The sequence below is a fragment of the Cajanus cajan genome, chromosome 6 (genome assembly GCF_000230855.2).
Source record: "Cajanus cajan strain Asha chromosome 6, NIPB_CcT2T_4, whole genome shotgun sequence".
NCBI lineage: Eukaryota > Viridiplantae > Streptophyta > Magnoliopsida > Fabales > Fabaceae > Cajanus > Cajanus cajan.
The window spans coordinates 40,929,192-40,947,974 of NC_138522.1; the positions used below are offsets into that span (position 1 = coordinate 40,929,192).

At 33.0% G+C, this 18,783-nt stretch overlaps 1 protein-coding gene across 6 annotated transcripts; it reads right to left on the bottom strand.

Annotated features, from left to right (window-relative positions):
* Positions 1-13,026: 13,026 nt before the first annotated feature.
* On the bottom strand, positions 13,027-18,783 carry LOC109797294 (uncharacterized). Of its 6 annotated transcripts, none has more exons than XM_083077087.1 (9): positions 18,432-18,783; positions 18,211-18,317; positions 16,436-16,533; positions 15,381-15,413; positions 14,857-14,937; positions 14,304-14,430; positions 13,889-14,167; positions 13,705-13,809; positions 13,027-13,611 (listed from the first exon to the last, which is right to left on the bottom strand). In XM_083077087.1, the coding sequence occupies exons 7-9, from the start codon at positions 14,003-14,005 to the stop codon at positions 13,144-13,146; spliced, it is 690 nt and encodes a 229-aa protein (XP_082933213.1). In that variant the 5' UTR covers positions 14,006-14,167; positions 14,304-14,430; positions 14,857-14,937; positions 15,381-15,413; positions 16,436-16,533; positions 18,211-18,317; positions 18,432-18,783; the 3' UTR covers positions 13,027-13,143. The 6 variants fall into 6 exon arrangements, with proteins under 6 accessions (XP_082933213.1, XP_082933214.1, XP_082933215.1 ...); XM_083077088.1 differs by having other exon boundaries at positions 16,436-16,563; XM_083077089.1 differs by having other exon boundaries at positions 18,211-18,331.

Below are 18,783 nucleotides of genomic sequence, written 5' to 3' on the forward strand. Positions count from 1 at the left end.
TATTGATTTAAAGTCTTGTAAAATCCTACAAAGTCTTAAAAGTCATGAAAATCTTACAAAGTCTTTTAAAATCCGCAAGATTTTTTTAAACTAAAAAAGTCCTTGAAAATCCTAATCTAATACACCCCTAAGATTGTATGCATTATGTCCAATTCAAATATTCATTCATTTGGCATATGTTAAGAAACTAACATGATTTACAATATTTGAATGGATTGCTTATAAAATTTTAATCATTAGAAACTATTTGGAGAGAGGGAAATATTTTAAGGATGACATTCATTTTTTTTCTTTTACTTTACTCACTCATTATTGAATATTTAAATATACACCAACCGAACCAATTGTATAATTGAACTTAAATTTTTTAATTAAAATTTTGGATTTAAGTCTTAATAAATGATTTTTTTTTAAGATGAAGACTCAATTTTTAAGGATATGTTTGGATAAATTTCTTTATAAACATTTGTAAGGGAATAAAATAAGAAAGAAAAATTAAATAAATTTTTCTATAAATTAAAATTAATTTATGCATAAATTAATTTGTAAAATTGACTCGTTGTAACTTTTACAAGATATATTTTTTTTAAAAAATTGTATATAAGCTAATTTTAACTTATAGGAAATCCGTTATATTTCTTCTTCTTGTTTTCTCTCTTATAAGTGTATATAGATAAATTGATCCAAACAAATCATAATTATTCATCATTTGACTTATACTTTTAGCAAAATTCTTTGAGTTTTTGGTGATTTTCTCATTATACTAACACCCTCTAATGAAACTCGAGTTAACTAACAAAACTCAATTGTCTAACATAGTGATGTTTCATTCACAAAACAATTTGTATTAAAAAATATTATTAGACTTCATCATAAATCAATCAATTTTATATGTTATTTGTTATAATTTTATTACAGATCAAATCATCTTATGTCTAATACTAATGTTGAGGTTAGAGGTGTCGATGAATCATATTTTTTAAAAATTAAAACTGAACTGAATTGAATCAATTTTTTATATATATAAAAGTGGATTGGTTAACTAGTTTATTTTTTATAAAGTGGGTCAATTTGATTTTTAAAAATATTTATCAAAATTTTCAAAACTAGATTGACATGGTTAACCACTTTATACCCGTATTTGAATCAATTCTTTTTAAAAAAATAATAATTCAAATTGAGCTGATTTACTTTGTAAAAATGAATCGAGACACTTAATTGAGCTCACAAAGTGGATTGGTTTGATTTTTTTCTTAAAATAAATCAAATTTTGTAATATGGATTAATCTAGATATTTTGCACAACCAAGACTCAAATTATTTAGCCTAATGCATGTATAGATCGAGACATGCATCAAGCTCTAAGTAAGTCAAAGAAGTTGAGTTTATTTTAACAAATGAGTATTGACTTAATAAGAAATAAATATAAATTACTCATTTCTAAATATAATACGAGCAAAATAAATTTCATAAATTTTATATTTAAATAAAAATAAATTTTCACTCATTTTATACTTAATGTTATATGTCTAAAATATCTTTATTAATTAAAATCTTATTTAAAATAAATATTTTGTATTCTTAAAATCAAGTTCTGATGAGGATAATATATAAAACAAAAAATTTAATTAAAATTAACAAAACTAAATAATGTTAACTAATTTTTTAATTAACGCATAAATTTGCTAACTTTAGTTATATTTGAGCTTGGAAAGAATAGTTTTGCAAAATAATTTTATAAATAGTTTGGAGGAATAATTTATTAAAATCAACGATTGTAAGTATTGCATATTTTTTACAAAGGTCAATGCAAATTATTTGACAGTACTGCCATGTGTTTTCATTATTGATTTTATATTTGAAACTTCTATTACAAATATGATCATTAAAGATGTTATTAGTTATACAACATGCACAATATATATATATATATATACTAACAAATAGTAGCATTATTTGATTAAAAATATATTCAAATATTTTTGTTAGAAGGTGGTGAGTTTGACTGAGCATTCTATTGTGTGGGTGGTTACGGGTTAGGAAAAGCCAAAGATAATGTCCGATTCTGATGTGGCAAAGGGAAATGAAGAAAAGGGGTAAGGTCCCATATTGTTCATTGATTGGGTGATTCAGTGAGTCAATCTTGGTGATGACGCTACAGTTGCAGAAGTAGGTGAGGATTTTGGAAAGATGGTGTTGGCTTGTGGTGTTCCTTAGGGAGAGGTGTGATGATTGGATCATGTGTTCTCATATCTATTGTATGGTTGTTATAGAGTGTGGGGAAGCTGACGACCGGTTGTTTTGTGGCGATGAGGTTAGGTGAGTTTGATCGGCATATATGGTAGAAAGTGCAAGACCAGTTGAGGGGTTGGATGTTGCTCGAGTGATGCAAAGTTGGTCAATGGAGATTGTTGACTTTTAGAAGAATAAGTGGGTGAGTACCATAAGCTAAGTGGAAAGGTGCCAAGCCCTAGTGTGTATGGTGAATGCACGGGTGTTCACGTCTTACATGGCACAATAAGAAGCTATGATTGCTTTTGTTACTATGGTGAGGGCGAGGGAGCGAATGGGGTGTCGAGCTCAAGGAGCATTTGCGATGTTGAAAAGGCAACTTAAAGAGAAGGAGCATGAAGTGGAGCAAATCACTGCGAGGGAAAAAGAGATTAAGTTGTTAAAGGCAGAGCTAGCAAGGTGCACTCGTATAGAGGAGGAGAAGAAGAAAGAATTGTTGAAGGAGAAAGAGGCGCAATCGATTGAAGTGTGCAAACTTATAGCTGAGCCTTATCGATCGAAACAGGCTTATGGACGAGGTGGTGTTGGGATTCATCCCAAGTCCCACATCGGTAAAATGAAGGAACATTGGCTAGTTTATAAGTGTTCACCATTCTACATAGTATGAGGCCTTTTGGGAAGGAGCCCAAAAACAAAACCGTGCGGGCTTGGGCCCAAAGCGGACAATATCATACTATGGTGGAGGAAAAGGTGGACAATCGGGCCCAACAAGTGGTATCAGAGCCAACGGTTCGTCTGGGTTTGATGCGGGAAGACCCTCAGTGTTGTGCCTCGCGATGGAGATTCGAACTTGGTGCCTTGTGTCGAAAGTCTTCCTGATATTGTGGTGTTCAGGCGGCGTGTCCCGTAGAGTTAACGGCGGTACAAGATGGTGTGGTGTTCAGGCGGCGTGTCCCGTAGAGTTAACGGCGGTACAAGATGGTGACGGATTATCGCTTGAGGGGAGGAGATCACGAGACATGTGGTCCTTGGTCTGAGGGGAGGTTTGTTGGGATTCATCCCAAGTCCCACATCGGTAAAATGAAGGAACATTGGCTAGTTTATAAGTGTCCACCATTCCACATAGTATGAGGCCTTTTGGGAAGGAGCCCAAAAACAAAACCGTGCGGGCCCAAGGCTTGGGCCCAAAGCGGACAATATCATACTATGGTGGTGCAAAAGGTGGACAATCGGGCCCAACAGGTGGGTGCCCTTGCTCTCGAAATAGGCCAGATTCTAGATGACAAGAAGGATGTGGCGAAGAAACTTTAGGCGACTAAGGATAAGTTGTTGACAACTAAAAAGGCTATTTGTGAGGATCATTTGAAAAGGTTTTATAAGGTTGTGCACCAGATAACATTTTTTACTCTAGAGTTTCCTTGAGTTAGGTTGAATGTTGATTTTGACATATTCAAGGGAGAGCTTGTGGATGAGGAAGCTATTTCAAACGAGGAGGAGGTTGATGCTATGCTGGAGGTGCCTGTGGAAAGGGTGAGATTTAAGAAAAAGACAATTATTGATTTGAATGAAGAGGCATCCATGCCCAGGGGTGGCGTGGTGGCTGATACTGTGGAAGAAGTTGTTACTATGCAGGCTACTTGTGAAGGGGTTGCTGCTGATGATATAAGCGTTGGTGGTCGGTGAACCAATGTTGAACAAGGAAGGTGAAAGTCCTGTAGTCGCTAGCAAAAAAAATAGATAAGCAGATGGTGAATGATTTTCTTGTTTGATTGATGTAATTTTGTAGACATGTGTTGAAGTTGACTTGGATGTGTGCTTGGTGCATGATGTTTTTATACTGATATTTTCATGTGTATTGTTTTAGTTTTTGTGCCATGACATGGTGAAGGTGTTCTTATTGTGTGGTGTGCCTGATTGTGCAAAAATACGAGAACATTTTTGGTCAGACATTGAGTGTTAAATTGTAAGGACATGAGAACGTGATTGCTCAAACATCGCGTGTGAAGTCGTAAAGATGCGAGAGCATGGTATCTCGGATGCCGCATGTGAAATTGTAAGGACGCGGAAGCATGGTTGCTTAGACATTGTGTGTGAAATTGTAAGGACACAAGAGCATGATTGCTTATGCATCACATATGAAATTGTAAGGACGCAAGAGCCTCAAACATCACGTGTGAAATTGTAAGGAAGCGAGAGTACGGTTGCTTGGACATCACTTGTGAACTCGAAAATTCATGTGACATACATGTTATATACATATATACATACAAATATATATATATATATATATATACATATATATATATATATAAATGTCAATTCAAATGAAGAACTTTTATTGATATGGAAAAATTATACTTGTTTTGGGGTGTCTCGTCAAAACCTTTTTAGCCATAAACACTTTATTAAGGAAAGAGAAAAAAAACTATGATATGAAGAAAAGTACATAATTCATCATTGCATGCGTTAATTTGAATAAGAGGTTTTGCGACGTTGTAAGGTCAAAAATGGTTAGGTTGGTTGTGTGTTTTGGAGTGATCTCCAAGCTTTCGACATAGTATTTCCATGTCATGTGCTTATCGACTCAAATTGTGGCTATTTTACCATCATCAAGGATTTCATGGCAAGATGAGGTTGTGGATGTACACCACAACTCCTAGAGCGTTTAAGGAGGGTCAGTCGAGTATGATATTGTAGGAAGTCACGACCTCTACCAACAAAAATTTCACAGTTAATGACTGTGTGTATTTATTGTTACCGAACTTAGTTAGAAGTTTTATGTAGCCTTTTGTGATGACTTCTTCGTCTACAAACCCCAACAAGGGTTTGTCGTATGGTTGGATGAAATCGTGGGGTAGTTACATATGGAGAAAATTGTTATAGAATAGGATGTCAATCAAGCTACTTTGATCTATGAGGGTCTTTTACACTTCCCAATTAGAGATATATGTTGTAATGATCATGGCATTGACCTTATTAGGGTTCATGCCTAAGAAATCGTCATTAGTAAAAGTAATCAGAGGCAATGATCTAGGTGACTTACCATGTGAAATAGTGACACTATTGATGGTTTTAAGATGTCTTTTGCATGAAGAGCTAGTGGGGTCGTCGCCTACAAACCCATTAATGGTTGTGTGTATGATTCCTCTAACTTTATCATCGTTGTTGCCCTGGTTATTAGTGTCCTTTCTTGGGGGGTTGTGATTAGGGATGAGAATAGGTTAGGTTAGGTCAGACTTTGAATATATAGACTATGCCTGTTCTACAAAATTAAAGTATAAATTAACTTTGACCTATTATCTATCATAGGCTTTTTCTTATAGGCTTGACCTGGCCTGTTAGCCTATGTAAATTATTAATGTTAATTAGGTTAATAAACTTAATTTTTTAAAATCAACAAAATTATTTTTAAAATATAGTTTACTCAATGTTATTAAAATTAAAATTTTAAAATAAATATATAAGAAAAATTGAATCATTTTTTATTGAAGAAATAATTAATGTGTAACCAGTGACGGATCCAGAAACTTTAGATAGTGGGGGCAATAATATTTATTCATATATTTGTAGTATTAAAAATTATACATATAATTTTTAAAAGTATAAATATATATCATAATTATTTTTTACAAGTTTTTATATCTATGATTACAATTAAAGATAAAAATAAATTAGGTCATACTAGATTATCTTATAATTTAGTAGGTTTGAATATAACTTTTTAAAAAAATATATATCCTAAGTATGACTTATTTATCTGTCATAAACATTTTTTAAGTATTTGATTAGAACTACAATTCTAAAGACCTAATTTATAATAATTTAACACTAATTAAAAAACATAAAAATAAATATGTTAAATTTTATAAAAATCAAGTTTAATTTATTTATGATATAAACATGATTTTAATATCTAATATGTATTTTTAGATGATAGTTTATTTTAAAATATATTTTAAAATAAAAATTCTAAATACAACATAAATCTTTCGATATTTCCTATTTTGATTTTTTTCAATCAACGTATATAATAAATAGAAAACACAAAAGCTAAACATATATGCTGCAAATTTTATTTTATCAAAAATTGATTTTTTAACATATTATATTATATATATGAGTATTAAGATATATATATATATATATATATATTATAATTAAACTTTTTTTTAAAATTGATTCGTTATTAAGAAATATTCTTTATCACATAAGAGAATTAATCTTCTTCAAGAATTTGACAAACATCAAATAAATGAATATTTCCTCCAAATTTATATTTTATACATATGATAATTTAAATATATATGTTGATTTTATTAAAATATAATTTTTATTTTTTAAATATATTATTATTTTTAAATAAAAAAATGCATGTATGAAATGGAAGTGGGGGCAAGTGCCCCCACTGTAGAGAACCTAGATCCGTCCCTGTGTGTAACCAAGTATATTGATATACACTCATACGCAAGTCGTAAGCTTATAAACTTATAATGAAAAAAAATGTATAAAAAATTTAAAATATTGATATTTTATAAATTTATTTATTTATTTATATTTTTAATAATATATATATATATATATATATATATATATGTTAAATTTTTATTGTATTATATAAATAAATAGGTTAGCCTATCAAGCCTAACAAGCTTTTCTATAAGTCTGAGTCTGACATTTTATATAAATAGACTTTTTTAAAAGTTTAAACTTGACCTTTTTATTAAATAGGTCAGGTCAGATCATAGACTGCTGTTTAAGGCCTAACTTATTCTCATCCCTAACTACGGTTACATCTATCTTGTCGATGTCGATTATCTCTCTCCAAACTTCATGCTCAACTTTTAGGGTGGTCTTCACAACAATTGTCTTGTTGTATGAACTACTTGAGATAGCTAGCTTGGATAAGTTCTTCAATTTTATCAGAGAGGGCTCAACACTCTTTGATTATGTGATCGACGATCTTGTGATATTTGCAATACTTGCCATGATCAACAACTCCATGAGGTTGGGCAGGCTCAAGGGGAGCAAGTATTTAAGTGTTGAAGGCTTCCTCAAACACACTCTTGAAAGGGGCGACCAAAATGGTGTAGTTGTTGTACCTCAGTGGTTTGGAGGGTCAACCATTTTTGAATTTTCTATCATTTTGAGGGTGCAATATGTTCGACTTATGGGTGTCATCCTTGATGTTGGTTGAAGGCCAACTTTTGCAACAACTTGCCTCATGCTCTTCCATTTGGATGAAACTAATGACCCAGGTTCTTAGATCATTCATGTCCCTCAGTGCATGTTAATAGAGGTCATTTGAGAAAGATCCTTCTTTTAGTGCGTTCAACATGACAGTTAGGGAGACTTAAGGATGAAGGTCCTGTATTTTGTTGGTGACTGTGGAGAATCTCTCTATGAAGGTCTGAAGCAATTCATAGTCATATTACCTTAAGTTGAATAAAACCAATGTGCAAGTTTTTTGGGGTCGGTTAGTGAAGAATTGCGCTCTAAATAATTGCTTAAGGACAACATAACTAGGTATGTTGAACATCGATAAACACATGTATCAAAAAGCGCAGGACCTTCAATAATGGTGGGAAAAAATCTTGCACATAACCACATCCTCCTTGGTATGAAGATGCCTCCCAGTTTCATATGCAACTAAGTGCTCATTCGGATAGGTCAAATTGTTGTACACTTTCATAATGAGGTGTTTTCATCCTCGGGAAAATGGGGTGTTGACTATGGTATTGGTAAAAGGGTATTCACAATGTTTGCCAATGAGTTGTCCAAAGGGGATTTGAGAGGGGGAACGACTCTCTTCATCGAGATCGGATTCCTAAGTGGTACGTGTGTCTCAAGGTGATCTAAAGGGAGTGTACTCCTTAATTGTGGGGATGTTAGTTCTTGGGCGAGTGTCGATCGTTTCATTCTCGACATAAGGTATGGAGTTCTTGCTCGTATCATGTGTGATTGACCTTGTAGCATATGTGATTGGCTTTATGTTGTTGGCGAAGAGTAGCCAAGGCTTCCTCATCATGTTTGTGCATGGTCTCTATTCGTTGTAGCAGTTTGACATTGGATGATGGAGTAAGCGGGTGGTGGTAAAAGTTACCCCAGGTTCCACAGGTGAGGTTATAGTGGTTGCTAAGGCAAGAGGTTGTTGTTTAGGGACTTTGTTGTTGTTTGTTGTGGAGGTTCTTACCATATTGTTCATTGTTTAATTTCGAGTGGAAACCATGTGTGGCTGGAGGATAGTTTTACTTTGGTCCCATGATGGGCGCCAAATGTTCTCTCTAGAATTTGCAAGTGCTTCTACAACAAGGGTGATGCCCTTGTTTCCCCATTATCCGCAATGGTGGGGGCACCTATAAAAACACTTTGATGCTCAAGTTAGAGGAGAATCTAGGTTAAGAATTAGGGTTAGGTTTAGATGATACTTAGTACCCTGTATATAGGTCATTTTTTAGTGTAGCATGATTTTAGGAAAATAACATTGCACAATATTTGCAAGCATGCTCCTATTATTGTGTTCCGAGATTTATAGGATTTGATGGTAGGTTATTTCCTAATTGACACCTAGGTGATATTTGAGGGTTATTGTGTGATGAGTTTAGCATGATAGGATTATGGTGGGGCCTAGCTCGATTCGCCAAGGTTGGATGGTACATTGTATTGTATAAATTAATATTATATATATATGTTATGTTTTATTATAATATAATATTTGATATAGTGTATATAAAGAAGAGACATTATAACTAATTTTTTATCATGTTTTTTTCTAATCTAGTTTCTCCCTTTGGCATAAAAAGTAAACTAGATCTACATGATAAGATAAGATTATCATATCTTGTAATTAACAAATTATAACATGATAGGATAATTATCTATCATATCTTGACCATCAAATTGACCCTATAAATTTTTATATTATCAATTAATGAAAAAATATTATTGATATAATTTTTAATGTAGTTATTTTAAAACTTACAAACTCATTATACATGTCTATTTTAATTTATAATTTAATAAGAATTTAGTAGTCATGTCTAGTGAATGTAAAAAAAAAAACTTACAGTGAATACATATATTATTTTTTTCATTATAAAACTAAAAACTATTTTAATTATAATTATATTTTAACCAAATACTTTGTATATTTCATATATTTATCATCTTTTTACCTGAGTTATTGAACGTGATACTAGAGAATTACAACAACTCATACAATGCCCAAGTACAACAACCACTTGAACTAAACTCCTTAATATATTGTTTGACATTTAAGGTAATACACATAAGAAAAAATAATTAAATATATAATTTTTCATGTTAAAATAATCTTATGTGATTAAAATACCTCTATTCTCCAATAAAAGATAATTATGTTATTGAGTTGCAATTTACATCTACTAATGCATTTATTTCTCAAGAGTGTGATCGAAGGAAAAATGTTATTTGTCCTCTAACTATACAACAAATATCATGTTATTGAAGTTGTTTGACCTTGACTAATATCAACAAATATCGTATTAATTGAGTGTGAGTCTTTGTCATATTGTGAGTAAGTATGAATTATTCACGACATATATTTGTTGGAAAAAATAATTCAAATATAAATATTTAAGATATTATTTAAAATTTTAAAGATATTGATTCTTTTAGGATGTTATTTAAACTTGAAATATATTGTATTTATTTTAGAGATTTATTTTTCTTTTAAGATTAGGATGTTAGGTTAATAAATAGATATTAAAACTTTTGAGGTGGAGTTTTCTAAGTTTTACCCATAAAACTTATGAGGTGCGATTTTCAAGTTTCACCTACAAAACTTAAAGCGACAATTTTTAGGAACATATAATGTTACTCATCATTGTTGCGCGTAAAAGATAAGGAGTATTTTTTGTTCTCAACAGTGGTATCAGAGCTCATGGTTCATGTAGTTTAATGACCTCTCACTTAAGTATCAAAGATTGATATAAGACAATTACAATACTCACAGAATATGGACAAGAAATCCTGCAAAAGTAAAAATATGACTAGATGATTGTGATGAGCATCCAAGACAACAAGGGATATTGTTTAGATGATATAAATTCTTTTAGGATATTATTTAGACTTTAAATATATTGTATTTATTTTAGATATTTTTTCATTTTAAGATTAGGATGTTATATGTCAATAAATAGAAACTCTTGAAATGAGAAAAATTACCCGATATGTACAAGGATCAATGCATTAAATGAGAGAGATGGTCATATGAAGGAGAGTTTCTAAGTTGCGCCAAAAAAGTTGTAAGGGAGGGGTTTATGAGTTTCATCTGTAAAATTTGTTAGGAAGAGATTTCTAAGTTTTATCCATAAAACTTGAAGGGAGAATTTTCAAGAATATATATGTAATATATTTTGAAATAATGAGTATCTTTATAAACATAAACATGAAGAGTCAAATTGTAATGCCCTGTGGACTCATTTCTTGTTGTCCCTTCTTCATTCTCATTTCCTCTCTTCTAAAAAATCTTCCTTTCTTTTTCCTAAGGTTGAGCTTTGCTGGTTGAAGGAAGTCTCAAGCTCCCAAGGTTGGAACATTCCCGTTCTTCTCTGCGTTTCTCTTCTTCTCTATCCTGTTTCTCTTGGATTTCTTTTGGCGATTCTTTTGAGCTTTGAAATAACAGATTAGGGAATTTCACTTTGCTTGTTTGTTGAATCATTGAGCTGGATTTGCATTGAAATATAGATGAGTGTTGATCAATTTGTAGGTTTTTGAAATTGAAAAGTGGGTTTTGGCTAGTTTTGAGAAATGGGAAGATATGGGAATGAAAGTTGTTACATGTTGTTTTCGGTGTTCGTTTTGGCATTGTTGGTGCTTAGTGTTGGTTTGGTTGTAGCTTGTATGTGTTGAGGATTGTTGAAAATGTAAGATTTGATGAAAATCGTGAGTTAGATGTGCTGGTTTTGAACTTGCATCGAGTGCGCATTCATGGCGTTGGCAAGCTTTTGATAGAGAGTCAAATATCTCGCTCGCGTCGGGCAGGAGCTTGAATTTGAGTCCTTGGTTGAAAAGCGTCGAGTGCGAGTTGAGGCGCGCTTGGCACAATATCAATAAGTTGGTGGTGTGAGTCTCTGCTAAGATCACACTGGGCGCAGAGAGGTATGTGCTGGGCACGACCCTGGTAGGGGGCCACACTTTCATATGTGTTTAGCATAGGAAGTCCCGCTTTGGGCACAAATGAGGTAGAGAGTCTTAGGTTGATTCACACTGGGCGTAAAGTCTTTGACTTGGATGCGTCAGACGTGGGTTATGGTGCGCCGAGCGCAAGACTCCCAAAATATCCCCTCTGATGTTGGGGTGTCGGGTGCATGAAGAGCTGCGCCAGGAGCGTAAGTACCAGGGAACACCCTGTTTCCCTAGCATTGGGGTCAAGCTTGGCTGTGCGGGGTGCAAGTTGTATGATGAAAAATGAGTTGTGTAATTGTTGTTTTAAGTTGTTTACATGTTGTTTATTGTTGAGGATGATTACATTGTTGTGTTGAGTTAAAATGATGATGTTACAATGATGTAGAGGTATATATATGTTGTAAGTAAATTATTTTGTGAAGTTGGTTAAAGTGGCTAAGTTGCTTAATAGTTGTTAAGTTGATTCCAAGTTGTTAAAGTTGATATTATGATGACTATAGTTGTTAAATTTGTTTACTAAAGTTGATAATAAGATGCCTATTGTTGTAAAGTTAAATACATGATGCTTATAGTTGTGAAGTTGATAAGTTGGGGACATATGGTTGATGGTTAAGATACATAATACTAAGGTGGTAAGTTGAAAGTTGTTTTAAAGTTAAATCCCTTAGTACTATGTGGGCAACATGGAAGTAGTCAATCCATGTTATGGTTGAATGACCAAGTGAGTAAGGTATCTAGTCAGAAATGTAGTATTTAATTAGGTAATGGAGGGCACGTGGTACTTGGAGGGTAGTGGTGGGCTAACTCTACTTGTGGATTGGTGATGCAAGCCAAGGCCGTGGTAGGCTCATACCTAAACCCTTCTACCCTAGAAGTAGTATTGGACCTTCGAGTCTAAGTGACATACCTAAATAATCAACTATAATTGTCTATACCTAGTTTTCTTTGGAGTTCCTAACATTGTCCTATACTCGACCTAACTAAGATAGGTCTAAAGCTGGATTCGATAGGGTTTATGCTACCTAGACTGTTGAACCTCATTTGTTAGAGATCTCCTAGTTGTATATGCGGGACGACGCATCAGTTTATGTTGTTTATATATTATTATCACTACAAGAAAATTCAGTATTATCTACGGAAGAAATCCGTAGATAATGCTAAAAATTCGTAGGTAACTGTTAATTACCTACGGAAAAAAAACCGTAGGTAATAAGGTCGTAGATAACGTTACTTACGGAAAATTTTCCATAGGTAACGTTACCTACGGATTTTATCTACGGATGACTTACCTACGGAAACTTCTGTAGGTAAGTTACCTACGGAAATTTTCGTAGGTAAGTTACCTACGAAAATTTCCGTAGGTAACTTACCTACGAAAATTTCCATAGGTAACTTACCTACAGAAATTTCCGTAGGTAACTTCCCTCAGTGAGTAAGTTACCTACGAAAATTTCCGTAGGTAACTATTTTCAACAGATTTATAACATAAATTGTTTGTTCCATACCAATCATTGTTCCTGCTCAAAAATATAAATAAAATCACTTTTCAAATTTCTTAAAATATCCTATAACCTTATATATATCCTTCAGTTAAGCAAATTCAGTTAACCACAATATGAAATCAAACATCTTTAAAATCAAAATACCCATAGCAATTATGCATAATTAGTTTCCATGTCATTGTGTAAAATAAGATAATTTTAAAATTGTACATAATAAAATATCAATAAAAATGATCCATAATCTATTAAAAAAAACTAATAGTCATCCCCATAGTGTCCAGTAGGCGGTGGTTGTCATGAGATTGTTGATCCACCTGTTGTTGCAAAATATGTTGTGTATCAGAAGGTAGGAGAGGTAGAACAGCATTGAACAGGGATTGAAACTGGCGTTGTAAGCGTTCATTTTGTTCCCTAGATTGACGAGCCTCCTCCCTAGACTTACGGACTTGCTCTTCCAATTGAATAATTTTCTCTGACTCTTTAGTAGCATGCCCAGAAGATATATTTATCAAGGTATCCACATCTGTCAATGGAGAAGTGACTTTTCCAACCCCGTAAAGTCGTCTTTTGTCTGTAATCCCACCTGCAGCAACAATCCAACTCTTATTGCGGAGTCTTTCTTCCTCAACTGGGTCCATAGGAGACGTTTCAGAACCTCCTGTATAAGATGCAGCCTCAGACCTAGCTTGATTAAATATAGTTTCAAATTGATCCTGTTTCATAAATAAAGATGTTTAGAAGTGACATTTATCAAAGATGATTAAAATTAAAAAGAATAAAGCAATAATACAAAAAACATAACTCACATATGTTCGCTTAGATCTTTGGTTGACAAAATCGCCTGTAACCTTCCGTACATGAGTTTGGTGGAACAACTTATCAACATGTGGAAGGCGACCCAACTCTTGTGACTATAATTGTATAAATAGTTAATCATCATATTTCTAAAATTATGTTGAATAAAATATAGTAGTTGTTTAATGTAATTACCATCCGGATAGCATGCTCGTGAGGGGTGATGGAGCCACCTGTGTGTAGACTTCCACCTTTCTCAGATGCTCTATTTTTTTGAGCTTGGATACTCTTTGTTTTAAATTCTGGGGCCATCTACTGGGAAATCAAACTTTGCCAAACTGTATCAAACATCCAATCAGGCTTCTTATTTATTTTACGAGCGTCCTTGAACATTTCAGAAAGCCTATGAGATGCTTTTGTGTGAAATATCTTTTTTATCTTCTCTTCATGTTCAGGTCTCCATGAAACTTTTTTCTGCATTAACAGAATAAGGAAGTAGTTAAAGCAAACCAAGTGCAACAATTGAACACAATAATTTCAATATACAATATGCAATCAGACCAAGTGTAACAACAAAATAGATTGAACCTTCATCCATGTAAAAGTGTACCTTAAAACGCTGAAAGAAGATATCTTTTTGTTCTTCCGTCATTGCACCCCAAGTCATCCATGGCTCAACAAATTGTTGCTTGATAGTCAATGTGATTGCTTTAGATGCTACTCTGCTTGGATAAAACCTAATTAAATTGGAAAAACAAAATTGTTAAATCAGTTCAATGATGGGGAAGAAAAAATAGGATTCATAAACCTGAAAATTGTTATTGCTCATTCGAATCAGGCTGTTCACAAGCTAGCTATATTATTGGTAGTAGTAGAATCTAAGAAGTACTTATTTATTAAGGAATTACTAGGATTGATTAAGGAATCTAAGTGTTATTAGGTTCTAAAGACAAAGACAATGTAACCAATTAAAATTTCTTTCATAAAAAACCCCAATTAATACACATATAGTGACAAAAAAATCAATAAGTTAGTTTTATATAACCCTAATTACATACTCAAATAGGAATCAAATAGCTATTTATATTTAAATAAAACATAAAGCTAAAGAAATAACTTCAACAAATTAAGAAGCATAAGAATATATATTTTCACTGGAGTACCTAATAAGCACGCAACAAGCTAACTAGGTAGTAGGTAGGTACACAACAATATGACTGGGCAGTAGGTATGCACACAATCCCCTGCAAGCAACAACAACATAAATATACATGTGACAAAAACTAATCATAACAAAAAAATTAAAACTAATTTTGCATGTGATTCGGAAGAAAAGAATTAAAACCAGTATAACATATTTCAAATCATCATAAATATTATTATCAACTATAAAGAGAAAAAATATTTTGTATCTCTGTTTAATTACTCTTGTCAATAAATAATGTGCAATTATTATAAACTAAAAACCTTTTATAATATTTATTTAATTTTTTTTATTTTTATTTAAAAAGTTAAAATTATCTTATAAGTATAAATTAATTTAATTATCGTAATATTATTGGAAGAATGCATTATATATAGTGACTATTATTTTTCCATGTAAGGATGCAGCTCAACTACCTAATCTCCCAATCCCATCAAATACATAAAACTTTTAAATGTGCAAAAAAAATGCTAATTTACAAACCTTTCAAACTTCTTAGTTGTTACATCTAGTGTTCTGCAAAAATGAGACACAAGAAAAATGAGACACAAGAAAACTAAAGCAGCCAACCAATCACAACCAGATTTAATGGATAGACCCATGCACATGTATTAAGCTTGAAGTATGGAAAACTGATAATTTTATAATATAGAATGTGAAAGAGGTTTTCATTAGAACAAGGGAAATAATGGAAGACTGCTCAAATCCTAGCCAATAGCCACTAATGCAATCAAATAATTAGCAGATTTAACTAAAAAATGTGATTAAAATAACACTTATATTTATTTTTGAAGAGGAGCAATTGTATAAGGATGCTCGTGAACTCTTTCACAGTTTCACATGTTTATTTTTTATCATGACATCATGTGCCAGCCAATCAGAATAACAAATAATATTTCATCTCTTTTAGATTAAATTAACCTCTTTGACAGAGGTTTCAGCTTCCAAACAGAGCATGGATGCTCCCTCTAATACTTAGGAAGGTGAAGACAAGCTCAAATATAAAGAAAGAACCATGAAACTCTGTTGGAAAGCTTGAATTCAGTTATTCACAAATTTTCTTCAGTTCAAGTAGTGGAGGTAGGTCATAAGGTAATGCAGTCTTTAGAAATTGTAAGCAATTAAGTCTAACACCATATCACTCCATAACTTTTTTAAAATGACAATGCAGCAACATAAGCTATGTCGTAAGTCAGGAAGGAAGAAATTTTCAATTGAACACTAACACTTTATAAAAATAAAATAAAAAACATATTTTGTTCAGGAGTGGCTGTTGTTTCTTCCTTTTGAGATATTAGACATTCTTTAATTAGCAAGCACAATATTCTGACTGACACTAACTGAGGTTTTTCTTCTTTCCTTCATTATTTTTATATCACATAACCTGGGAATTTCCTTCATCCCCATCACAGCAGCAGCTGTTCTTGGAGGTTGCTTTTGACTGTGATCTTATTAGTAAATACAATTTGGGGAGAAGAATGCAAATTCATTGCTGAAGGATTCATCAACAATGTTTCCCATGAAGCTAGATATATCACCTGTACAATGTATGGTACCAGTGGCCACGCATAAGAGGGACATCCAATTGCTTTTCTCTTCTTCTGGAAGAATAGAAACTGACGAATATAACTCTTTCCTGAGAAAGGTGGTGGGAATGGAGGAGGCACTTTAAGAATTGAAGGAACCAAACAAATATTAATAACAATTAAAGTAGATGAACTAGAAATGGAAAACGAAAAAAGATTTCTTGTATGAGGTATAAGGTGGTAAGGAAGTATCCACTCCCATTTTCTAATCACAAAAAGGAACAAAATACATGTTAAAGATTAAGAACAGTCTGGTGCACAACAAAATAAAATGATGCCAAAACAAGGAGTCTTGTTGGCATACGTGCACAAAACACAATCTATATGTCCATTACACAACATTTGCACATAATGGTAGCAAAAGCTAGGACGAAAAGTCATCCAATGCAACAAAAGTGAGGAAAAAGACAATCAATAACTGCATTGAAAGCTAGATTGCAAAGAAAAAGAAAAAGAAAAAAAAAAAAGGAAATTGCATTGGGCTCCTCTAATCTCCTCTGTACCTGGTCTTTGTTGAATGGAGTAGTTTTGTTTTAGTAAATCACTTCTGTAATTACTATGATGTTAGATCAAGTTACTTATCAGTGAAATGTTCTGTTTACTGGCTAATCCATCATGTTGTGGGTTAACAATTGGAATTCTAAACACTTGAAATGTTCTGCAAACTTGTTGTCATTTCTGAGAAACTGCTATTATGATTGTTTCTTTTTAATTTATGCATAACAGAAATGTAGCTTTGTAAATGCTATATAATTGCTCTTTTGGTGGTTCTGATAATTTACAAAGAAACATACTGCTGGGACTGAAAAGCACATCCTTAATTGATACATCTATTAAGTTATTTAAGTTTCTTGAACTTAGTTGTGGATAATCAATATCAATGATGATATTAATCACTCATGCCTTTGTGCAGTCTAGCAAATGGCATTCCTTTATATCTTCATTATGGCACTATGGCTACTATGAAGCCAAGAGCACAAATATGGCACTAATGGCCCAACGCATTTTTCAGCAGCAAGAAAAGGTTCAAATAGTAAAAACAAAAAAGTGAGTTTTAACGTGTAAGTTAACTGATGTTATGGAAGGGGTGGTATGTGAAAGCCAAATTATAAAATAAGGAAGGTGGGTGTCAATTAATAAAATAGAAGGGAGGTCAGTGTTATTTTGACAGACTTCAAGGGAGGATATAACAATCAGAACTAACAAAGTACTAAATACTACCTAATTATAAACACCCGTTTGAAGCAATAAACAACATTATACAAAAAATAAATAAATAAATAAAATTAAAAAAGTGACAATAATTAGCTACAGCAGCATAATAACTTGCAAACAAGAAACAAATGAATTAACCTAGCAGAATCAATCTATTTATTCCCTGGTTGGATAATTTTTTCCGTAAACACTTACAGAAGAAGAAAATACGAAGGAAAAATACATTGAGCTTCTTCATAAGTAAAAATCAACTGATGCACCTTAACTTTTGGAGAAGTTAAATGAAAAGAAGTAAAAAGCTTACATAAAAAAGTGCATAAGTTGATTTTAGCTTGTGCAAAAAGTACAATTCATTTTCCTTTCTTATTTTATTCGGAGAAGTTTATCTAAACAACCCTATAAACTAATTTATTAAATTTTACTTCAGATTAAAATTGAATAACTAGTAAATAGATTACGCATATTAAAGAAAGAGGCTATGAACTAATTTGAGTAAAGCACATGATACTCACATTTAGGAAAGAACTCTCCAATCCTTTTAAGCTTGTGAAGTGTCAGAATCAAAGGACAAAGGATAACAATTCTGAGCGCCAAAGTAGAGGAAACTATAGTAATCCACCTGAAATTCAATTACTGGATTAACACGAACGTTCGTTTCAGAATCGAAAACTGAACAGAGAAACAAATGTTACAGTAGCAATGGCAACAAGAAATACGAGACCTAGAAGCTTACCACGGAAATCCAGAAATATCGTGGAGTGATTCGAGCAACCAAATCACCGCGCGAACGGGGAAAACGACGTCGTCTTCACCGCCGCCACTGCTATCGTGATTGTTTTCAGAAGATTTAAAGGACCTTCGCTCCTGGAGCAGTGCGTCTCGTCGAGTAGGCAAATCGCAACCCCGGTATAGCGTCGTCCACTGCAGCGATTGAATGGACCGTCGTTGCTCCTCCAAGGACCGTCGTTGCTCCTCCAAGGACCGTCGCTCCTGGTGTGCGTTTCGTCAGAGCAGAAAATCGCAACCCTAAAATTCCGTAGGCAACCCCTAAGAAAGTTTGGCAAAGCATTTCGTCTCATGTCTTC